The sequence below is a fragment of the Oryctolagus cuniculus genome, chromosome 1 (genome assembly GCF_051225735.1).
Source record: "Oryctolagus cuniculus isolate XC-2025 breed Fujian yellow rabbit chromosome 1, ASM5122573v1, whole genome shotgun sequence".
Classification (NCBI taxonomy): Eukaryota; Metazoa; Chordata; class Mammalia; order Lagomorpha; family Leporidae; genus Oryctolagus; species Oryctolagus cuniculus.
The window spans coordinates 168382445-168407582 of NC_142867.1; the positions used below are offsets into that span (position 1 = coordinate 168382445).

The 25138-nt window shown below is 44.8% G+C and overlaps 1 protein-coding gene across 1 annotated transcript in view; it reads left to right on the forward strand.

The window, feature by feature from the left end:
- The window catches only part of PDCD1LG2 (programmed cell death 1 ligand 2), a 36542-nt gene extending 14827 nt beyond the window's left edge, over window positions 1-21715 (forward strand). Inside the window, 2 exon segments of the mRNA XM_089306716.1 lie at window positions 3132-3272; window positions 18014-21715. Coding sequence (XP_089162842.1) covers window positions 3132-3272; window positions 18014-18027 — 155 coding nt within the window. The 3' untranslated portion in view covers window positions 18028-21715.
- Window positions 21716-25138: the final 3423 nt, after the last annotated feature.

Below are 25138 nucleotides of genomic sequence, written 5' to 3' on the forward strand. Positions count from 1 at the left end.
CATCTATCACTGTTGTATTTTCATTGTTCTTGTGAGTCTTTATATCCAGACTAAAGCCAAAGCAGAGCTCTCTGCCTATAAGTGCTCGATAAATGTCAAATTGATATTAGTCAAAGGACAATTCCAGTCCCATCATCTCAGCCATCCGTGGGCAGCCAGACCCAAGCAGTCAAATGGTATCCTGGTTTGCAGCATAAATACCAACAACAAAATAACCAGAGTCACACATACTCCCACAAGTTCCTGCGTCTGTGCTCAAAGGCATTTTCAAGTTATGAATGTTCCCTTTCTACTCATTCTCATAAATTGAGCTGCCCACTGCTGACTGCTGTGACCCACCACAGGTTTCTCTGGAAGTCAGTGGATCAACAAAAGCGCAGAGCGCTGAGGGCTTGGGAGACGTTCTGGCAATGCTAGAATGGATCACTGGACAGCCTAGGTTTCAGTCAGAAGTTAGGGAGAACTGAGATCATTTTCCTTCTAAAGAACTCTACTCTGTTCCTGTTGCTACATTTTCATTAGGAAAGACAGGGGAACTGGAGCCCGGAAATAATTTTTAAGAGGATCTTGTGGGGCCAGCAAAGAATGGAAGCTCTCCTAGGTACTGGTAAAGAGCATGGCTCTGAAGTCAGACAGACTTGGAGTTCAAGTCCTTTCTCTGCTGCCTACCAGTTCTCAGAGCTGCCTAGCCATCCTTAGAGTCATTCTCCAGGTGTAGAGTGAGGGTAAATAATGGTAGATCTCTTACAGGATTACTGTGGTGTTTAAATAAAATGTGCGTGCACAGTGCTTAGCACTCAGAAAGGGGAGGAACATGGGAGAAATGTGGTGCCCCAAGCAAGAGGTGTGGCTTCCTATGAGCACACAGGGCTGTCTAGGGCTGAGACAAGTATCTTGGCAGTTTCCTCATCGTATAATGGTTGAGGAGCGTGTGGTTATTATATAACTGTTGAGAAGAATATGTACTAAGATACAGGCTCAGCTCCCATAATGAAGGGACCCAAAAATATAGTGACTCAAACAATTGGGAAGTCTTCTTCTCTCCAGGTAATCTGCCAAGAGAGAAGATGGTGCAGCGCAGCTAAGTAGCTGTATCCAGTGACCCAGCTTCTTACGTCCTTACTGCTCTGTGAAACCCCAGGATGTTATCACCATTGAACTGGAAAAGCTGGGTCACTGAAAAGTCCATGTGTCAGCCCCCAGAAAGGCAAAAGAGTGGTGCAGACACGTCCAGTGTCTTAAAGCCAAGACCCATTCTCCTGACCCGAACTTATCTTCCATGGCTGGCCACACATCACTTGCAGGAGAGGCTTGGGATGCGCTCTCTGCTAATACCCTAATAACAAAGAAGGAAGGGTGAGCGTATGAAAGGGGTAACCAGCACTCTGCCACTGCCGTGAGGTAGCTAACTGCAAGCAGGATCAAGCTAAGTGGACTACATAAACAGTCCAGCCCCACAGCCCTTCTTGGCATCCACATAGCAGGTGCTTGGCTATAGCGCAGCCGGAGATGACTCATAGAGAACCTTTGCTCCCTGAACACTTGTCATCTGGGCAGATTGGTGTCCTGCTGGATGTTCAACTTTGGAAGGTCTTCAGTGACACGTGGAGCTTCTGTATGCAGAAGGGGCTTTAAAGGAACCTGCACAGGACAAGGGGACAGCGAGAGGCCTAGTTCTCCTTGGCTCCTAGTGCTGCATGCAGTAAGCACTTAGAACTACGTGGAAGTAAAGGAGCATGTTGTAACCAACACAGCTTATCCAATGTGTCAGCCTGCTTCCATATCTTTTTCTTCTTTAGTGTTCACTGCACTCTTCTGGGGAGCCTGAGCTACGCGCCTAAACAGATCTAGATCTGCACCCTGGCTCTGTCTCTGACTTAACAGGGAAGACTTTGGCTAGACTCATTGATGTGCCTTACTGCCTCCACTCTGAAAAGAGGAACCAGGACTATGAGGTCTCTTCCCTTCTCAGCTGCGGTTTCAGATGGCCCCGTGACGGAGCGGGGGAAGGCAGCTGGCAGGACTAACGTTTCCTCCTGAGCAGCTTTGCCCAGTTTCCCTGGTCCAGCCTGTTGTGTTTACTCCAGAAGAGTTCCTCCATGAGGCAAAATTCAGGCTTTTGAAAGGACACAGCTTAGCTGAGGCACCCTTTGGTCTCCTTATTGTGAAGACCCCCGCAGCCCTGCCCTGTATCAACCTGAGATCCTTGTTCTTACTGTGGCCTCCCAGCCTGCAAATGCCACTTACCTCCCTAGTAAATTCATCATTTTTCTCAGGCCCAGGACTTCACAAAACAAGACAAACCACAGTTGTAATTCACACTAAGGCATGAATGGCTGGGTTTAGCATATTACCACTACCTACGATATTCTGGGGTTTTTTTCCAAAAGAATCCTTAAAATGGAATAATTAATGGTATATGTTCTAAGCACTGTGAGTGCTTGAAGGGGAGATATTTCTGGGAGAAGGGGCTATTGGAAAGAGAGAGGGGATGATGAGAAGGGGGAGGAAGTGTGGGAGGAAGATGAAAAAATTATTGATATGTATGTAGACATGATCACTTTACCAGCATCACAGGCAGCAGTTTAACCCAGTGTGCCCCAATGCGGGCCCCTCACGTCTAGCTTTGAGAAGTCTCCCAGGCTCTCTGTGCCTCACTTTGTTCTCCAGTAAATGGGGATCATGGTAGAGCCTGCCTGAGAGGGTTATGGTGAGGGAAAAATGAGCTAGTACTTGTAGGTGCAGAGCACTTAATACTTTTTTAAAAAAAGATTTATTTATTTGAAAGGCAAAGTTACAGAGATGCAGAGCCAGGGAGAATCTTTCCTCTGCTTGTTCATTCCCCAAATGGGCTTGGACCATCTTCCGCAGCTTTCCCAGGTGCATCAGCCGGGAGCTGGATCAGACGTGAAGCAGCCAGGACATGAACTGGCGGCCATGTTGGATACTGGCACTGCAGGCGGCAGCTTTGCCTGCTCCAGCACAGCATCGGCCCCCAGGGCACTTAGGATACTGCCTGACATGGAAATGCTCTATGCAAGTTGACCTCCTTGCTTATAACCCCCTCGTACGGCCAGCGTGTTGGCCTACCTCTGGGCTGCCATGTAATGGGATTCTGCTGCTTTTCCTTTCACTCAGCTCCGATGGACCCGAGGTCCCTACGACTTCACTGCTTCACATTTTCCTCCCTTCCTGCATCGTCACATTGACTTGCATAGTCACAATGATAGTCCTAAGAAAATGGCTCTGCCAGAAGCTGTATCCTAGAAAAGGTAAGTGAGTTGCATTCATGTCTACCAAACGGACAATGGGTCTGCATTGTGAGCCCCTGCCTCACACCATAGGCCAGTGGCTTCCCAGTTTCACACTAAACGCTCTCAGGGCTCACGAGTTTGAATGACTTTGAGTGCATCTTGATTTTTTAATTGAATACTTTCGTTCTTTGAATTTTATTTACTAATTTTTTGGGGAAATAGAGAACGAAAGACACACACAGTTCAAATCCATCCACTGGTTTATCCCCCAAATGCCCACAACAGAAGCCAGGAGCCAAAAACTCATTTAAATTTCCCTTGGGGGTGGCAGCACTTGAGCCATCACCACTGCCTCCAAGGATATACATTAACAGGAAGCTAGAACCAGGAGCAGAGCCAAGACTGGGACCCAGGTACTCCAACATGGGATGAAGGCATCCCAGTTTGTGGCTTAACAGCCTGGCCAAACATCCACCCTGTGGATGACATTTTTCCCCCAGAAGAAAATAGCTCCAGTCTTCAGTGAGCTGAACTCCCAACACTAAGTGTTTTAAGAGGAATATTTGGTTCCTGTGGGTGCTGTGGTTTCCTTGTTCCTTGGGCCAAGAACTCCGCTCAGCCTCAGGAGAGTGATGTTATCTCGGCCATGCAGACAGCTATGTGGACAGAGTTTGCTGGTGGGAGGTTTCCAGGCTCCCTCTGAGGATTCTTTTTGTTCTGGTCCCTCTTTCACCATTCTGGATATGAGCTGAGTGAAAAGTGAAACCCATTCTGTCTCTCAGGGATTCGAATCCCCTGGTGGGGTAGGGAAAGGAGAAAGCTGTGGGAGATTTCTGGGGGCTGGGGAAAGCACCTGGTGGGTGGTTCCTGGGGTCTTTTAGGGCTCCCCTGGAGTCCCTCCTTAGCCTCTTGTGTTCTCACCAACCCACTCCTACTTCGTGCTGTCTGGGACAGCACATGCCTGCAGCCTTTGAACCCTGCACAGACAGGATTCCATTGCTATGCCTCTGTTGTTGGTTTCCTGCAAGGAGCTTGCCACAAAGCCCCCAGGGTATATGTAAAGAGGCCTATCTGGTGTTTTCCTAAATTGTTCCATTATCAGAACCCAGTGAACTTCTCCTCAATCTCTCCATGGCCTTGTCTGTAGAAAAGAGAATGTCTCTGAGAATAATTCTTTGGGAAGAGCAGCCCTATTTGAGGATGAAGGACAGGGCTATGTGGCTGTCATCCTACATCTGCAGTCATGGCTTCTACACTCTCATCTGCCATGAAATATTATTATATTTTATGTATCCATTGGCCTGTGGGTACATTCGCTTGGATGAGGACCACAAAACCCTCTAACTGTAGAATTCAAAGGACAGTTGATGAGAGGAGAGGGGGAGGGAGGGATAATGAGGGAAAAGAGCGAGAGAGATCGAGGGAGAGAGAATGAAAGAGGAAGGGACTGTTGGACAATAAAAAAAGAAGAGGAGGGAACTTCATGGTATAGGAGGTTTGGCCAACAAAACTTAACTTTCAGATAGAGTCACCTGGAAATTTATAACCTGAGAGGGTTATACAGATGCAGCTCATCAAGTCTTCAGCCATTCTTCTTAACCACCCACATACACACCCTGCAGACTCCTTAGTCACTTCAGAAATGAGCACAAGGGAGATTTCCCATCATGCCCTCCTTGGGAGGATGGAACGGAGTCTCACTCAGAGTTAGGAGTGTTAAAAAAAAATCCTTGGGGCTGGCGTTGTGGTGTAAAGTTAAGCTGCTGCCTGCAACACTGGCATCCCATATGGGTACCGGTTCATGTCCCAGCTGCTCCACTTCCAATTCAGCTCCTTGCTAATGTGCCTGGAAAAGCAGTGGAAGATGATCTAAGTGCTTAGGCCCCTGCACCCCTGTGAGAGACCTGATGAAGCTCTTGGCTCCTGGGTTTTCCCTGGCCCAGCCCTGGTTGTTGCAGCCATTTGGGAATTGAAGCAGTGGATGGAAAACTGTGTGTGTGTGTGTGTGTGTGTGTGTGTATGTGCCTTTCCTTCTCCATAACTCTGCCTTTCAAATAAATAAATAAATCTAAAAAACCTTCCCCTGTGCCTCATCACAATATGGAGGCTGAGGGAGAATATTAATAGCTTAGAGCTGGGTGTAAGCTCAGAACCCAGCTGTGGCTTAGAGAGATTTGTCACTAATAGGAGTTAGGTGAATAAATTTGCAAATATTTCTTTTTTTTAAATGATCTAGGGGGGAATCATGGTTGCCTATATAATAACCCCATTTGCTAATTCACTTGCCTTCAGATCTGCTTTCTTGCTTGAGAACTACATAGAGGCAAATGTTAATGTGTGTCTACCATGCACGCAAACTCGTGTGCCAAACAGAAGGGTGAGAACTGCTGGTACTGTGGTTGCCACTTTAAACCAGGATCAGAAGGCTAGGCTTGAACCCGGAGCTGCTATTTATTGGATCTGTGGCCATGAATGAATCACCTAACTTCTTTAAGGTGGTCTTCCTATCTGTAAAATGGGAATTGGCAAGAAAACAAACATTTTACAGATTAACAGATTACTGACCTGGCCTCACGTCTGCTACTATGGTTCAACCTACAGCAGGATCCTCCTAACCGGCTCCTTGCATCCACTTCTGCCATTGCCAATGTGGTGTCTTCTCACTTTAGCTAGAACACAAATCACAGCTAAAATGAAAGCTATGGAAGCGAAACAGTCACTTTCAGAGCTAACGTCCTCAAGAATCCTTGACCTGATTGTCGAGAGACAGTTAACTATTGTTACTTTTTACTGTGTATATCCTTTTGGTTTGGTTTTGTCAGTCTTGTTTTTTCTTTTTCCTCTGTTTTCTTTCTCTCTCTCTCATCTCTCTCACACTATAGACTGAACTCTCTATGTAACACAGAGTTAATTACATGTATTTTAAAGCAATTGGAAAAAGATATCAGTTAAAAACAAGGGAGAGAATAAGAGATGAGGAGGTAGTCTAAAACTGTAAAACAGTATAGTTCTGCATACAGGCATATAGACTCACCTCTCAGGGTACAGCCTAAGAACTACTCATGGGGCTCCAAACTCACATGAATTGGTGGTATAAACACCATCGTCTCACTGTTACAATGATCAACTTAAATGTTAAAGGCAACAGATAGACCAGTTTAAATTTAAAAGGGATGACATAAATAACATCAAATACCCGGTAAAAATAATAGAATTAAAAACAGGAAGGAAGGACCAACATGGGAAGCAGTCCGCACAGCAGACTCCTAGAATGACTTTCACAGTAAATAACACTCTGACCTCAGAATCAACCCTTAAGTCTTCCTGGTTGGGCTGAAAGGCCTGCAAGAGTATCTCAGGCATGGAAAGACAGGACTCTGCAGGAAAAAAAACAACCCTACACAGAGGATCTCTGCAAGACCTCAGAGGAAAGGAAGGGTCATCAAAGAAGGAGACACTCTTCTCTGAAGGGAGAGGAGGACATCTCTTTGCTTATGGCCGTGTCCAGATAACAACAGAGTCTATGGTCACAAAAGACCTCCATAGACCTGGAAGCCCACAACAAGAGCCTCGGATGATCACTGATGTCATAAAAAGAGTGTTAATTGTTAAAGGAACAACAGTAGTCAACGTGCACTTCTCCCCAGGTAGGACCTCTGTCCCTATTGAATTGCAATATGAGAATCGACTGCAAATTCTCTCCCTAAACTGTACTCTATATGTTGTGTGTGAGTGTGGGAGCAAATTGTGGAAATCTATCATTAGCATAGAATTGGTCCTCTCTATATAAAGTCATACTAAAAATGATCCATAATGAAGAAGGAGATGGGAGAGGGAATGGGAGGTGGGAAGGGAGCAGGGTGGGGGCATGAGGGAAAGAACCGCTGTATTCCTAAAGTTGTATCTATGCAAAAATGCATTCATTAAATAAAAAAAAAAAACACAAATCACAAATAACTAATCACAAATCTGTCAGACCTCTTTCCTGGCTTCCCGTTGCTCATTGGGTGAGGGCACCATTGGGTGAGGGCTGGTCTGACTCATGTCTCCAGCTTTCATTGCGTCCCATGTCTTTGTTGTTCAGGCTGTAGCCATATAGAATCTTCTGGTCCTCAGGACCATCCTCCCTTTCAATTCTGAGTTTTCTCTCTTTAGAATTTGTTGAGTGGAGTCATCTTTTAAATCTCAGCTAAACTCACTTCATCCAGCATCCCCTGATGCTACCCTGTACCACACCCATCACACTAAATCCTTTTGTCACATGCTGTAATTGCATCTACTTCTTCCCATACACTCAGCACAGAATTCTGTGTCTAGGACTTGCTTTAATGGCTTGGGCTATAGATGCAACTGTTCCAGGCTCAGAAAAGCTACCTGAAATCTCAAAGTCATGCAGGTGAGATTGAACACAGATCTATCTGGTTTAAAATTGGTGGCCAGTGTCAGCACCGTGATGCAGTAGGTTAATCCTCCACCTGCAGCACTGGCATCCCGTATGGGCGCCGATTCTAGTCCTGGCTGCTCCACTTCCAATCCAGCTCTCTGCTGTTCACTGGGAATGCAGTAGAAGATGGCCCAAATCCTTGGGCTCCTGCACCTACATGGGAGACCGGAAGAAGCTCCTGGCTCCTAGCTTTGGATCGGCCCAGCTCTGACTGTTGTGGCCAATTAGGGAGTGAACCAGTGGAAGGAAGATCTCTGTCTCTCCCTCTCACTGTCTGTAACTCTACCTCTCAAATAAAATAAATAAAAAAATCTTTAAAAAATTTTTAGCCAGCACCGCGTCTCAATAGGCTAATCCTCCACCTAGCAGCGCTGGCACACCGGTTCTGGTCCCGGTCGGGGCGCTGGATTCTGTCCCAATTGCCCCTCTTCCAGACCAGCTCTCTGCTGTGGCCCAGGAAAGGCAGTGGAGGATGGCCCAAGTGCTTGGGCCCTGCACCCCATGGGAGACCAGGAGAAGCACCTGGCTCCTGGCTTCCGATCGGCGCAGCACGCCAGCTGCAGCACACCGGCCATAGCAGCCACTTGGGGGGTGAACCAATGGAAAAGGAAGACCTTTCTCTCTATATCTCTCTCTCTCATTGTCTGACTCTGCCTGTCAAAAAAAAGAGAGGGAGAGAAAGAGTGATGTTCCTCCTCTTTTCCTTCATCCCCTCCCTGGCATGTACCTGAGCATCTGTGATGTGATGTAGGGAAGCCAGGCTTACTGAGAGACACATCAAAGAAAACTTTCACATATGTGTCCAATTAGAAATATCTAGAAAGGTTCTTGGTACCATTGCTTGCAGTAGCAGCAAACCAAAACCTATCAAGTGTTCATCAATAGAATAGGTGGATAGGGATACTATATAGTAATTAAAGTGAAAGAACTAAAATGAATATCATTTTGAGATAAATCAACCTGAACATCATAATTCTGAGAGTAAATCCAGAGTACTGAAAAATGTAGATAATATAATACCAATTATAGAGCTGAAAAGCATGCAAACAATCTTTCAGGAATGGTTATGGAAACACTTATATGAACATTTGTATGATAGAAAGCCAGCACAGAAATGAATAACACCAAATTCAACCCCTTATGCTGGGTAGTGGGTGCATAGACCTCTACTCTGTTATTCTCTACACTTTGTTTTATGCCTGAAATAATTATTTTTTATTAAAAAAAAGAGAGTTTGAAGATTGAGACTCAGGTGTTTCTGTGAGCTAGCTATGTAATCACAGGTGACAGCTGTCGCCTCTCAGTTGTGTTATTTGGCAGTTGAGAAGATTGGACCAAGTGCAGAAGGGCAGTCAGGCCTCATCTCAGGCACGGGGATGTCAGCAGCAAAGGTAGTGATGGTTTGGGAAACTGTCTCTAGGTGAGCAGTGTGGAGATGGGTGTGTGAGGGTCCTTGGGTGTGGGATGAGAAGTCACAGGACCGGGCCATATATTTGCCAAATGTGGACGAGATGCTCTTTTAAAAAAACAATTCTGTATTCTTTTATCGGTGTTTCCATTCAGCTTTGACATGTACATACATATTTTAACACTTTTGCAATGTCGATGCATTCTTTTGTGTTGTACATGTTTCAGTTCCATTCAAAGTTATCTCCTGATTGATTGAAGTCTTTGTAATCATATGTAGAGCTGCACAAAATGACTAATGATTCATAGTGACAGAGAAGATGTTTTATGCAGCATCATTTTTATGGCTCTGTCAAGACAAATACCAACATGTTAGATGTAGTAGATGCTTTCCAAGTTTTTCCCTATCAAGTTACTCACTGGTCATTAACTCTTGGGTGAGAATCAATTTAACACTTTGGTTCCTTTGTCCTGGAAGAAAGGACAGTGGGGAGAGGACAGGTCTGGGTCCCGGAGGTTCACACAGCCAAGCAAACTGGTGCCTGAGTTAGGGGTCAGAACACGGCTACTGTCAGGGGTCTCCAGAGAAAGAGCGCCAAGGGGTGAGGGGAACGAGGAAAGCAGGGAGGAGAAGGGGAGGTGTGGGTGACAGGGTGGGGACTGAGACTTTAAAGAACTGGCTCCAGTGATGGTGACTTCTGGCAACCCTGAGGGCTGTAGGGCAGCCCAGTAGACTGGGAACCAGGGAGGGATCCGTGTGTTGCAGTCTTGGGGCAGAAGTCCTTCCCTAGAAAACTTCAGATATTGCTCTTAAGGCTTCCAAATGATTGGATGAAGCCATCTGACATTATGGAAGGCAGTTTGCCCTACTCAACATTCACAGATGGCAAATGTTCATCACACCTACAAAATGCGTTCACAGCAAAGTCTAGACTAGCATTTGACCAACCACATAGCTGAGCACCACTACCTGGCCAAGTTAACACAGAAAATTAACCGTGGCAGGCACCAAGAGATGAAAGGGAAGTCTTGGCCACATTCTTGGCTGGGGTAAGTCAATTTGTCAGAGCTGCTTGAACGTAAAGATAGAAATAATGGTGTATTGTCTGGTCACTGGAGATGTTCAAGAGGCCAGAGTTCTGACTAATACTTGCTCAGGCATGAAGCTTCTACCTCAGAATTGCATGCAAACTGTTTGGGGTTTTTGTTTGGTTTGACAGGAGTTGCGCTTTTTTTTTTTTTCCTCTCATTTCACTGCCTCTCAATCTTTCACCAGCAAAAGGACATCTGTGATGTCAGAGTCTATCACTCTATTCTGAAGTATGAATTTCTGAGTAAATCTGAGGATGTGGCTAAAATACATTTTAGTATTGATTTGGTAAACTCAAACCAAAGTGTTTGAAGTGACTCCTTGGTATAATGAAGACATTACTTGAGATAGGTTTGATTTCTCTAATATCTTATTTTCTTTGCCAATACCCAATGACAAATTTAATTTTTGTGGTAAAGTTTCTTTGTTAACATTTTATTTATTTATTTGAAAGACAAGCCAGAGAGAGATTTTCCATCTGCATCCTCACTCCCCAGTGGCCACAAGGACTGAGCCAGCCTGAAGCCAGGAGCTATCAATTCCATCCTGGTCTCCTATGTGGGTGGTGGAAGCCCAAACACTTGGGCCATCTTCTGATATCTTTCCAGGTTCATTACTAGGAAACCAAATTGGAAGTGGAAAACCCAGGGCTTGAACCCGCAGTCTGATACAGGATACCAGAATCCCAAGCAGAAGACTCACCCACTGGGCTTCAATGCTGACCCCTATAGGCAGCTTTAGGTAGAGCCAGCACACCAAGGTCAGATCCAAATTCCTTCCCCAAGGTATTTCAGTCCTACCAACAGCTAGCCATTTGACGAAGCCAACCTCCTCCACTCCCCAACAAAAACACCATTCCCAAGCCAAGCTCAGTCTTGGCTGCATGCCTCCAGTTGTGTCACCTCTTCTGCTTGGAATGCCTACCTCATTCCTTCCTGCCGATACAAGTTTAAACTTCTTGTAGAATCATGTAAAGATATAATAATAGTTAACATTATTATTATGTCAGGCTACTGTACTAAACACTTTAGAGGTACCGTCATTTAATCCTTACAGTAGCTCACTCAGGGTTATATTTCCCACCACCCCCACCCATTGTAGACGAGGTAGCTAAATATGGAGAGATTAAAAATTCCCCCAGGCCCTAAGGCTAGTGAACAAGAGCCAGTGAATCATCCTAGGTATTCAACACTGGAGCCCACATCTACACACTGTATTACACAATCTTGCTTAATCTGTAACACTTTCTCCACCAGCTCATGCCTCTTTATTTTTCTCTGCCTCATACACATAGTCTGTATCACCCTCAAGCACAAGATGATGGTATATTTTCTGGAAGCTTCCAAATGTCTGTGTTTTATGCCTGCCTGGTCAGTGTACTAATGAATAGTTGATACTTGTCTTTTTGTCCATTTGTCTATGCTTCCTATAGTTTATTCTGTGATAAATTTAAAAGAAAGTCGGGGGAGGGGGCTGGCACTGTGGCATAATAGGTAAAGCCGCAGCCTGCAGTGCTGGCATCCCTTATGGGTGCTGATTTGAGTCCTGGCTGCTCCACTTCCAATCCAGCTCTCTGCTATGGCCTGGGAAAGCAGTAGAAGATGGCCCAAGTCCTTGGGCCCCTGCACACACGTGAGAGACCCAGAAGAAGCTCCTGGCTCCTGGCTTTGGATTGGCAAAGTTCCTGCCATTGTGGCCATCTGGAAAGTGAATTAGTCAATGGAATACCTCTCTCTCTCTCTCTCTCTCTCTCTCTCTCTCTCTCTCTTTCTGCCTCTCTGTAACTCTGCCTTTCAAATAAATAAATCTTTTTTTTAAAAAAAAAGAAGGTGGACAGTTTTGATGAAATTTCACTCACTACTAAAAAGAAGATATATCAGAATAAATTTAATTTGGCTGGTGCCACAGCTCACTGGGCTAATCCTCTGCCTGCAGCGCCGGCACTCGGGGTTCTAGTCCCGGTCGGGACGCCAGATTCTGTCCCGGTTGCCCCTCTTCCAGTCCAGCTCTCTGCTGTGGCCCGGGAAGGCAGTGGAGGATGGCCCAAGTGCTTGGGCCCTGTACCCGCATGGGAGACCAGGAGGAAGCACCTGGCTCCTGGCTTCGGATCGGCGCCGCGTGCCGGCCGTAGCAGCCATTTGGGGGGGTGAACCAACGGAAGGAAGACCTTTCTCTCTGTCTCTCTCTAGCTCACTGTCTAACTCTGCCTGTCAAATTAAAAAAAAAAAAAAAAGAAGAAGAAATTTAATTTAATTTTAATTGAAGATACAGCTCAAAAATTGCATAAATTTTAAATTACATATTAAGAAAACATTTTAAGAATTATAGATAAAAATTAATAATTTTGTAAAGGGTGGACATTTGGCACAGTGGTTAAGATGCTTCTTGGGATGTACACATTCTGTATCAGAATGCCTAGGTCTGAGTGCTGACTTCACTTCTGATTGCAACTTCTTGCTAGTGCAGACTCTTGGAGGCAGCAGGTGCTGACTCAAGTTGCTGGGTTCCTGACATCCTGACATCCATGTGAGAGACCTAGATTGAGTTCCAAACTCTCGGCTTTGGCCTGGCTGTTGTGGACATCTGGGGAGTGAACCAGTAGCTGGAACACCCTCTCTCTCTCTCTGCCTTTTAAATAAATAAAAATAAACAAAATGTCTTAGTATTTTAAAAATAGTTTATAATCTATTGCCCAGAAATTATAATGGTTAATATTTTAATATTGCTAAGGCCTAGCCAGCTCAGGCGCAACTCCACCTCACCCCCACACCCTCCCTTGTGAGGAGGGAGTGTGGTTCTGGGCTGCCTGGGAGCCATCCCCACCCTCAAATGTTGACTCAGCATCACTCTGGGATATGGACTCTAGGGACTTGGCCTGGGCATGTCCATTGCACACACCTCTTAGAAAATGTTTTTCAGATAAACAGTCTCCTTCCCCACATAAGAAGGGAAGGACTTACTGGTTTTGTTTCTAGTCCTAATAAGCAACTGAAGTGAAACCTGATTATTCTGAGAGTGCCTTTCAGGGCTCATGAAGTTAAGCAACAGCCCCTCAGAGCAGTGTTTTCCACTCCATGGCTCTGCCCATAACTTTCCAAGCAGTTCTGAGAAGGGTGCTGACTGCTCTTGTTTTTGTGGAAATCACGCTCTTTAGTTCCCAAAAAGGGTCCCCAGCCTTAATCTTGTAAAATAGAAACACTCAGAGTAAGCAAAATGTGGCCGAAGAGATATCTCGTTACCATTCTTCTCCGTATGAATGTGGTGGTCAGAGTACCATTTCACTGTTTTGTGCGTGTGATAAAATTGCATTTCTCTGCAATTATTTAGGTGTGGTCAGATGACTTGCTTTGGTCAATTAAATATAGGCATAAGTGGAGTGCATTTCTGAGTAGATGGTATAAGAGCCAGCTTATATTTCGCCATCTTTTCTTTTTCCGTCTGGCATGGTGATGAGCAATGTTCAAGACAGTGGTTGCTACATCAGCCTTGGTCTCCAAGTACTTAAATTGACAGAAAATCCTGCTGACTCAATGGAACATAAGCAAAAATAAACCTTTATAAAAAAATTGTGTTGAGATTTTGGAGTTGTTACTGCAGCACCACCTAGTCTGCCCTGACTGATACAACAGGGAAAATTCAGGAACCTGTACCCCATAGACTACATGTTGCCATTAAAAGTTCTATTTCTGAGAAGTAATAATGTAAGGAAATACTGTCCATATGATAATGTATCACTCATGTTCTATTAAAATGTTTTTTGTTACAGCCTCTTTTCCCCTCCAGAAAGTAGATTTTAAAAATCCTGAAAATGCACAAAATCATTGTCTTTGGGTTATGGACATTTGAATGATTTTCTACTCTTATATTTCCTGAATTTTCTTTGTGCTTTAATACATTTTAAAATATACTAAGTACCAGAGCTGGCTGTTAGATGAAGAGTGATGCTTTCTGCAGCCCTTTTAGACATCTTCCACTTACCTTTCTCTAATCCGGTAATCAAATCTTATATAGGACTCTTAACTGAGTCCTTGTCAACTTTAGGCAGGGCAATGCTATACCTTCTTCAAAGGATACATAGCAATGTCTCTGTTGCCAAGCTAAAAGGGACAGATACACGCTCCAAGGATGTAGGAGATGAGGTGACTTGCGTAAGATCATCCTATCTTAGTGACAGAACCAGAGGTAGAACACAGACCCACTGAATCCCTTTCTTGGCACCATGCCCTCCCGGTTTGTGGAGGGAGCTCTTGTGTTGAACCTTACTTATACTGCTGTTTGGGCACAAGCCTTGTTGCTCTTTTGAAGACAACCAAACTATCAACCAGGGAAACTGTAGATACCATAGACCCATATCAGGCTCCCTTTAAAGAGTTTTTCTGGCCATCAAGCTGTATTTGCTAGAGCTTACAGGGCTACATGACCTCATTTTGAAGATGGTAATATTGAGGCCAAGAGATATTAAGTGACTTTCTTAAGTGAAATGGTGGCAGAAGAAAGTCTTGTAGGAGCAGTCCTTAGCCTGCTGGTTCAGATGCCTGCATCCTATATACGAGTGCCTGGGTTTGATGCCAGGCTCTGGCTCCTGCTTCCGGTTTCCTGCTAATACAGATGCTGGTAGGCAGTGGTGATGGCTCCACGTAGGAGATGCAGATTGCAAATCCAACTTCCAATTTTAGACCTGGCTCAGCCATCGCCGTTGTGGATATGTAGAGAGTAAACCAATGGATGACAACAAATTTCCTCTGCCTCTCAAATAAACCAATACATTTTTAAAGGCCATGTGATTTCCAATATAACACCATTCATTTACTCATCTACTTACAAACATGTATTTAGTGTCTGTCATTTGCAAGACTCTGTATCAGGCAGGCTCTGTGAGAATTGTAAGTAGGTACTCAGCATAGTATAAGTTGTCCAGGACTTTCACATTCAGAGAAAAAGTATTCCAAAACCTGTTCTCATTGGCACAATTTGGGTTAAAATTCAAATAAAAGAGGCCAGCATTCCATAGACCCTGGAGCAATGGATCCTATGTCTGTGGTTTTTGTTTTGCTTTGTGTGTGTGTGAGAATCCTGTTTTCCCTCTAAGAATTTGCACCTGAGAACTGACCACAGCCTCAGCATTCTACCACAAGTGTTCCCTTTCCCTTTTTTCTTGTCCAGTGGTTTCCAACCTTTTTTTTCTTTTCCCATTATAACCCTTTTGCAAAGGAAATATTAGACCAAATGCCTACATATAAAGCAAATTGAAACACTGGTGGAGAATGAATAAGGTAGTGAAGCAACTCAATAGAAAACAACCGATGAGCAAGTTCAAAAATCTGATCATATATGCAAATGACCAACAAGTATGTGAAACAATGCTCAACATAAAAAAGCATCGTGGAAATGAAATAAAAATGACAGTGATGTGATCATCTCACCCCAGCTAGAATGGCTATTGTCAAAAAAATTTTTTTAAAAAGTCACATACACAACAGGGTGGGTGTTGTGACACAGCAGGTTAAGCTGCCTCTTGGGACACCCAAATCCCATATCAGAGTGCTGGTTGGAGCCTCAGCTACTTCCAGTTTCAATCCAGCTTCCTGCTAATGTGACTGGGAGGCAGCAGATGACGGCCCAAGTACTTGTACTCCTGTCATCCACATGGGAGACTCAGACTGGATGCCTGGCTCCTGGTTCTGGCATGGTTACCAGCATTTAGGAAGTGAATCAGTGTCTGTCTGTCTGTCTCTCTCCGCCCCCTCCACCCTCTGTTACTCTGCCTTTCAAAAAAAGACATGCATTTTTTTAAAGACAAAAAACCAACAAATTCTGGTGAGCATGTAGAGTAAGGGGAACTCTCATATACTCTTGGGGAGAATGTAAATTAGTACAGGCATTACAGAGAATGGTACTGAGGTTCCTCAAAAAGCTGGACATAGAACTAGCATAGGACCTATTAATTCCACTTAGGTGGATATTCAAAGGAAAGCAATCAGTAAATTGAAGAGACATCTGCATGCCTATGTTATTGCATTATTATAGCCACGTTATGGAATCATCCATGGTGTCCATCAACTGATGAGTGAACAAAGAAACACAGCCATGACAAAGAATGAAATTTGATCATTTACAGCAACATGGATGGAATGGGAAGCTATTATGTTAAATGAAGTAAGTTAGGCACAAAAAGAAAACATATCATGTGTTCTGGCTTGTACGTGGAAATTTTAAAAGTTGATCTCATGGGAATAGAACAGTGGTTGCTAGAAGTTGGAAAGTGGACGGGGCTGGGGAAGAGGGGATAGAGGGTGGTTAGTGGGTACAGGGGTGCAGCTGGATAAGAGGAATAACTTTAAGCATCTAGAGCCCAGTGAGGTAATTATGGGCGACAGCACTTGAGTATTTCACAATCGCTGGTAGAGGGGATTTTTTTACATTCCTAACACAAGAATGGATTGAGATGATAAATATAGCAATTACCCTGATCTGATCATTACACATTATATTCATGTTTTGAAATACCACATTGTACTCCATAAATATGCGTAATTACTATCTGTCAATTAAAAATGTTTTAATTAAAATGTTAAAACAGTGCTGAAATCGAGTGGAAGATACGAATCCCTGCCCAGGCCTCTAAGCTACCTTCTGCTTCTTGGAACACATCTGGGGCATCATTTAGCTCTCAAATTATCCCTTTATTCTGAAAATCACCTAACTCATCTATCTTCAGACTCCCCAGAAATGCCTACCCCATGGAAGCAACTTCAGGCTGCTTTTCCTTTCCATATAGAGCACAGGAAAGGAAGGGGCTCACGACACTTTAAAGGTGTGAGAAGTCTGTGTATATTTTTCTGGTTCTCTATGACTCGTACAAGAGCTACCAACAACACATAAAACTTCAGATGGTAAAAAAATACCACTGAAGGCTGGAGATAAGCAGGGAAGGGGAGAGGTGTCCTGAAAGAGGTGACATTGAAGTAGGCATAAATGGAAAGAGACGATTCTAGATACAGGGAACACCAGAAGGAAAGGCAGGCAGGACAACATGAAGGATCTGCAGGGGAGGGCCTGTGACCTGTGTCAGGAGAGAAAACCAGCGTGAGATGAGGGAGAGACTGGGGCCATGGCGTGGACCACAAATCCCAGGCAAAGGAAGTTAGATTTTACTTAGTGTGCGTGAGTGCTTCAGCCAGGTCCCAGCAGGAAACAGCGAGTGTGCTCGGAATGAGTGAGGGAGCCAAGTTTTCTGTAAAGACGGTTCCCAGAGGTGTGTGCCAGCGTCATGGGGAACCAGCAAAGCAGGTTGAGCCCCCTGCTCCTGGCAAGAGCAGGCAAGGAATAGCCACCATCGTTAGGGCTGGAGGGGAAAGGGACAGGCAGTGACCAGACCCCTAGTTACGACAGCAATATGACAAAGCCACCATGCAGCAGCTGTGCCCTTTAATACAGGGACAAAGGCAGCCTAAACCCTGTCTGGGAGGCTGAGGAAAAGATACCCCAGCCTCACCTCCTACCCCTGGACATCTCCTCCTGCACCCACCCCCCAGCTGAGCCCAGTGCTACAATCTTCAATATCATCCTCCGGGCAGGAGCACTGGGCAGGGCAGGTAGAGAATGAGTCTGCAAGGCACTAATAGAAATATCTGGCGCTAGAGAGAACCGTATGAAAGGTTTTGAATCAGAGAGCCCGATGTGCTCTTGCGATATTGAGCTATCTGCGGCCCAAAGAATTGGGAGGCAAGTCTCTTGTAATAGGTCTGGGGAGAGGGTAAAGGCTGAGATGATCAGAAAACGTGATTTTTTTCCTGATTTGTGGACTTCTCTCCCCAGATCTGAACTTGTGATCTCAGAAGCTGGGGTGACATGAAGAGACATCCTCAGGAGGCTTCCAGACTCTGAACAGGGACCCCCTCGGTCTACAGAGCTTGCTATTTGCATATTTGAAATGCCTTTGGGTGACCTAGCACGTTCATTTAAAGCCTGCAACAAGACTAGGCAGCACTTGGCCATGGTGTGCTTAGAGAAGTACACAAGCAACCCACCCCTTCACCAATCTGGGCTCTCACCTCTGCAGCTCAGGGCACTGAGCAAGCACTACTACACTCCCGGAAATTACCCCACAGGAATCTGGCCCCTAGTGAGTGTCCTGGGGCTTCTTCTTATTGCCAGACTAAAGACAAAGGGAACGATCTCCTAACTTTCCAAAATGATTTCCAGAGGCAGAGAGAAGTGGAAATTTCCAGTTACCAAAATGCCAATAGAGTTACTGTTACCTCTAGTTTCTTCTAGAAACTGCAAGAGCTTGTTGTGATGATGAGCTCACAGACAGGGCTTTGTACAAATTACAAATGCAAGTCATAATTAAAGTGTTTTGTGGATTACTGGAATCTTTTTTTTTTTTTTTTTTTGACAGGCAGAGTGGACAGTGAGAGAGAGAGAGAGAGAAGGTCTTCCTTTGCCGTTGGTTCACCCTCCAATGGCCACCGTGGCCGGCGCGCTGCGGCCGGCGCACTGCGCTGATCTGAAGGCAGGAGCCAGGTGCTTCTCCTGGTCTCCCATGGGGTGCAGGGCCCAGGTACTTGGGCCATCCTCCACTGCACTCCCTGGCCACAGCAGAGAGCTGGCCTGGAAGAGGGGCAACCGGGACAGAATCCGGCGCCCCAACCGGAACTAGAACCTGGTGTGCCGGCGCCACAAGGCGGAGGATTAGCCTAGTGAGCCGCAGCGCCGGCCTGGATTACTGGAATCTTAATAGCATTCAAAGTTTTTCTACTTAACAGAAGGCAATTAAGTACACAAATTATGAAGTAAAGGTAATAGGTGTAATTTTTTGAGGCCTATGTCACAAAGGACTTGTTTTAACCTGTAAAACACCATGTTTAAGGTTTCTTAAGCCACATATTTTTCTTGGAAAATTCTGGAATTTTTTAAACTTTAGAAATCAATAATTTGATGGGTCTTCAAAAAGTTTGTGGAAAATGTGCTTTATGAAAAACTATACATGGGTATGTACCAAAAGAAACTCATGTTTTAATTACATTTCCTATGAACTTCTCAAAGTGCCCTCATATAATAAAAATATTTTTGGTAAGCTGATACATTGTGCCTACAGAGAATTCAGACAAATAACAGGCAAACTAAATCTCCTTTCCTGGCTTTCTGTGTGATTTAAACTTAACATTTCATGCCTCAGTTTCCACTTCTGAGATACAAGGATGTTCACTAGACAAAGCCTTTGATGATAGGTGCTATGGAGACCCAGCAGGAGCCCTGCACAGGGGTTGAGCGGGTATGTGACTGGGCTATAGAAACAGGTGCATCCAGGAAGCGCAGAGCACGAGGTGACTGATGAACTCTCCTATGTGTGCATTAACTAGTGTATCAGTCTCGGATTAATGAGCCTGAAACAAACCCTTTAACTGGGACTCCCACTGAACAGAATTGGGGGTTCATGGGAATAAAGGGTTGTGAAAGTGAGTAGCAGGCAAATCATGCAACACTTCAGTTTGTGAATTCTCTGCCTACACAAATCAGAGTCTGCCTTTGAAGAATAAAACTCAACTGTTTATTCTTCAGAATGTCCCACATTTCTATTTTGGGTTAATTGGTTTCCTTGGGGCCCTTCCAAGTGTAAACATAATATTCTGTCGAGTCATTTGGCTCCCATAGATTTGGAAGTCTCCGAGGTATATTTGGATGCCCTTTCCAGCAGGATGGGGTCCCAGGGCTGCATCTCAGCTCCCATGTCTTGGTGAAGGCTCTCTCCTGGAGGAGCAAGACAGGCAGACGATGCCTTTTCCCTTCTGTCCTGGGAAGCAAACCTTCCTAAACTGGACCCCTCCCCTAATTTCCAGCCAGGATTGGATGGTTGTGTTTAAGCCTAATGAGAACCTAGTAACATAATGGCCTCTCAAACACTGCCATCTATAGTCCTGGATTTAGGCTTTTCCTAGAATAAAACAAGGAGGATTGTCCTTCTCCAGTGTCCTAATGCAGTGTTCCCAGTTTGTGAAATATTCCCCATCTTAACAGCTAATCTTTATCAAGTTCTTACTGTACGTTCATTATGGTTAAGTATTTTACACCATAAGTCCTGTCAAAACCCTCTGAATAAGGGCACAATTAATCTCTCCATTTTATAGAAAAGGAAACTGAGGCACAGAAAAGTGAAATGATGTGGTTAAGGCTGCCTGTTGAGTTCCAAAGGGTGACGAACCCATGTTCATTACAGCTGCTGGCATGCCCTTTCTTTTTTCTTTTTCTTTTTTTAAAGATTTTTATTTATTTATTTGACAGGTAGAGTTACAGACAGTGAGAGAGAGAGAGACAAAGAAAAAGGTCTTCCTTCCTTCCATTGGTTCCCTCCCCAAATGGCCGCAATGGCTGGAGCTACGCCGATTAGGAGCCTGGTGCTTCCCCTGGTCTTCTATGCGGGTGCAGGGCCCAAGCACTTGGGCCATCCTCCACTGCCATCCCAGGCCACAGCAGAGAGCTGGCCTGGAAGAGGGGCAACCGGAACTAGAACTGGCACCCATATGGGATGCCAGCACCACAGGCAGAGGATTAACCAAGTGCACCATGGCGCCAGCCCCCATGCCCTGACTTTCTACCAGATGGGGCTTGATGGGATTTCATCAGTTACCCACACCTTGCAGTCTTGGTGCCACTTCACTCTTAATTTTTCCAGGGAAGCACTGGGGAAGTGTGGCAGAAGTGCAAGTCTGACATCACAGGTTCAAACCCCAGCTCAGCTGTGTGTGAGCGACAGGACTCTGGCTGTCTTGGTCTGCCTCTCCAAACATCAGTATCCTTATCTCAGAAGTGAACAATGTAAGAGAGGTACTGAGCACCTTTCTTTATCAAGCACTTAGCATATGGGACATATGGCAAATGCCTGACAAATGTCAAGTATCCCTGGTAACTATGTAGCAGCTCTGATCCCTTGCCAAATATGCAGTACCCAGGACATTCTTAAGCTCATCTATGTGCAGGAAATTTCTCCTAAGGGATGGAACTGTACTCTCCAAGAAACTTCCAGCCAAAGTGTATCAGGTGGGTTTCCTGTACCAGGCTCTTCTGTAATGCCACAGCCTCCAGCAAAGGCCAGGAAGTGCTCACAAGTCCCTGGAGTGCTTCTCCCTGCCCCTCCACCAGACACATCTTCCTCCCTCCTGGGACCTCAATTCTCCCTGGAAAAATCCTGTGCATCCCAGCTCTGCCAGTGGCTCCTTTCTAATTTTCTCTATTTGACCTCTCTTTCTGGGATGCCCAACAATGCTTTCTCTGTCCTTCTCTGAAAGCAGCTATCTTTCTCAGTTTGGAATCATGAGGACATGAGCCCACAGTTCATTCTCCCCTCGGCCTCCTGGAAGGCAGAGAGAGTGGAGGTTGGTCACTCCCACAGGGCCCTGTATGTGATGGAGGCTTAGTGCATGACAGGCTCTGAGACTTGCTGTACATTGAAGAGAATGGCTACACTTACTTTCACTGTTTGCGATCTTAATATGATTGACTAAAAAGTGAATAAGAGCTACCTTAAGAGTTAGATGAGTTCTAGGTCTTTTCTTAAACAAAAAAAGTACCTTTTACAAAGGGAGCAAAAATAGCATTTGGGAGAGTTTGAGGAATTGAGAAAGAATAAACAAACAAAAACCACCTATGATCTCATCATCTAAACACAGATATTTTCATTTTTGCTATCCATTTTTGCTATTTGTCTACTTCTATACATAAGTTTACTATAATTATAATGTAAATTTCTGTCCTTTAAAAATTTTTCTTGTCTACCATAAACTCACTAATGTTGCTATTCCATTATCATTTTTAATTGCTGCATGATATTCTTACTCAGCAGCTGTGACTGTTTAATTAAACATTCCTCTATTGATGAGGATTACCGTCACTGCTGAATTTTTGCCAACTCAGTGATAAGCATTTGTACTGGAATCTCTCCGGCCCCTACACTTCCACTCTCCAGCATTTTCCACTCTGCCCTGTGTCCTGTGAGGCTGACGTGTGTGGGCTATGTCAGTGGGCTCCCTAGCCCTCTGGCTTCTGTCTGAGGTGAGCCAGTGGGGACACTGGCAGAAGATCAAAGGACAAGAGAAGAGTGATGTTTAGAGATATGTATGCCCCAGGCTCCATTGCTCTCTTCAAGGTCACTGTTGGCAGAATACTCACCCAAAGGCCAAAAGTACTGGCAAAGGACCTCCATGTGGCTCCTTCTGCCTCTGGGTTCCAGTTATCTACTCCTTCCCCTCCCATTTTCAGTCCTGGATAACTAAGTCAGTCTCTCTCTCTCCCCTACTCCCTTTCTCTCTCTCTCTCTCTCTCTCTGTGTGTGTGTGTGTGTGTGTGTGTGCATGCACGTGTATGCATGCCGCTAGTTCTGGGGTACTGAATTATCCCTCAATAGCCCACACCTTTCCAAAGACTCCTTTTAATTAAATATTCCTCACATTATCCAGTTTCATGCATTGCTATTACATCATGCTATTTAAGATAATGTATGTATTTTTTAAAGATTTTATTTATGTATTTATTTGAGAGGTAGAGTTATAGACAGAGGGAGAGACAAAGGTCTTTCTTCTGTTGGTTCACCCCTCAAACGGCCGCAATGGCCAGAGCTGTGCCAATCCAAAGCCAGGAGCCAGGAGCTTCCTCCCGGTCTCCCATGTGGGTTCAGGGGCCCAAGCACTTGGGCCATCTTCTACTGCTTTCCCAGGCCACAGAAGATAGCTGGACTAGAAGACGAGCAGCCAGGACTAGAACCCGGCGCCCATATGGGATGCCAGTGCTGCAGGTGGAGGATTAACCTACTGCACCACAGCACCAGCCCCTGATAATGTATGTCTTTTAATATCTAATTTCCTTTGAATGGGTAACTGAAAAAGGAATTACAGAGTCAAAGACTGTGAGCACTCCTCAAGCTTTGAGTCATATATTATTAACTAGCCATTTAATTTTTTAAAAAGTCTGAGAGACAGAGAGACAGAATCCCATCTACTCATCTGGGTTAGGCTAGGGTCAGATCCAAGAGCAGGGTTCACAATCCAGGTCTCCTGTTTGAGTCGCAGGAACCATCATTGCCACCTTTCAGGACTTGCATAGGCAGGAAATCTGGTACTCTGATGCAGGATGTAGGCATCCAACAACTAGGCTGAACACCCACTCCTCAACTTGCTTTCTGAAAGAGTCTGTGTGCTTTGCTACTAGCACATCCTTCAAACATTGTATATTTTTAAAATAGGATTTTGCTAATTAAACAGGCTAAATGGAACTTTATTGTCATTTGATATTTCATTTCTTAGGTTACTCACAGTTTCATTTCTAAGTCATAGTTCTTCCAATCCCATTCTTTCCTTGGAATTTGTACATGCTTACATCTGCTCCTCCCCATCGCCACTTATTCTCTAGCAGTGTTACCTATTTGCCTAGTAATTTAATTTTTTCACAGATAACTTAATTTTCTAAGCCCTAATGTTATAGTCTATACATAGATATCCTAACAATAAAACTTCTCTTAAGCATTAGTGTAAGAATTAAATGAAAATAGGCACCTAGCATGTAAAAAGCATCCAAGAAACATGAATTTATTCCTTTTTAATAAGTAAGGCTTTTAACTGATAGATTTGCCATTTTTTAAAAGATTTTATTTATTTATTCTAGAGGTAGAGTTACAGACAGTGAGGGAGAAACAGAGAGAAAGGTCTTCCATCTGTTGGTTCACTCCCCAATGGCCGCAATGGCCCAAGCTGCGCCTATCCAAAGCCAGGAGCCAGGTGCCTCCTCCTGGTCTCCCATGCAGGTGCAGAGGCCCAAGCACCTGGGCCATCCTCCACTGCTTTCCGAGGCCACAGCAGAGAGCTGGATTGGAAGAGGAGCAGCTGGGACTAGAACCGGCACCTATATGGGATGCCAGCGCCACAGGCAAAGGATTAACCTATGTGCCACGGCTCCAGCCCCAAGATTTGCCATTTTTTTGACAAAAATTTGTGTCAACTTTCCTTCAAGTTTATATTGACAATTATCTCATGAAATAGTGTTATAGATGACCTGGCCAGTTTAATATTTTCAGGTTTGTTTTTGACTTTAGGATATTCATCTTTTCAGGCTAAAATCTTTGAAAAATTATACTTATTTTTGTTGTGAAGTAGTTAAGTAAAAGACACTCTGTACCAATTTTATAACTTAAAAAGTTGCTATTCTCAGTTGTGGTAATGCTTTCATAGACAGTCCATCTGCTTAATTCCTAGTGTCAGCCACCATTAGATTCTGCAGGTAAGGCATTCTGTTTGTTACTCTAGAATCCTATCGCATCCCCTGAGACCAGGAAGGCCACCTCGTCATCCTCAGCAGATAGGAAACAGTCAGCGTGGCTGGGGCTCCTCTCGGGAATGGGTGTGGCGACTATTCCTTGAGATCTGAGTGACAGAGGTGCAATTACATGCAAACCACCCAAAAGCTAATGGCTTAAAGCAGTCATTTATGTTTTTTTTTTTTTTTTTTTTTTTTTTTTTTTTTTGACAGGCAGAGTGGACAGTGAGAGAGAGAGAGAGACAGAGAGAAAAGTCTTCCTTTTGCTGTTGGCTCACCCTCCAATGGCCACCGCGGCTGGCGCGCTGTGGCCGGCGCACCGCGCTGATCTGATGGCAGGAGCCAGGTACTTCTCCTGGTCTCCCATGGGGTGCAGGGCCCAAGCACTTGGGCCATCCTCCACTGCACTCCCTGGCCACAGCAGAGAGCTGTGGGACAGAATCGGGACAGAATCCAGCGCCCCGACCAGGACTAGAACCTGGTGTGCCGGCGCCGCAAGGCGGAGGATTAGCCTATTGAGCCTCGGCGCCGGCCTCATTTATGTTTTTATGATTTCGTAAGTTAACAATTTTGGCTGGGCTCTGTGAGGCCAATTCAGCTGGGCCCACCCGTGCATTTGTCGATAGTTACGGTAGAAAA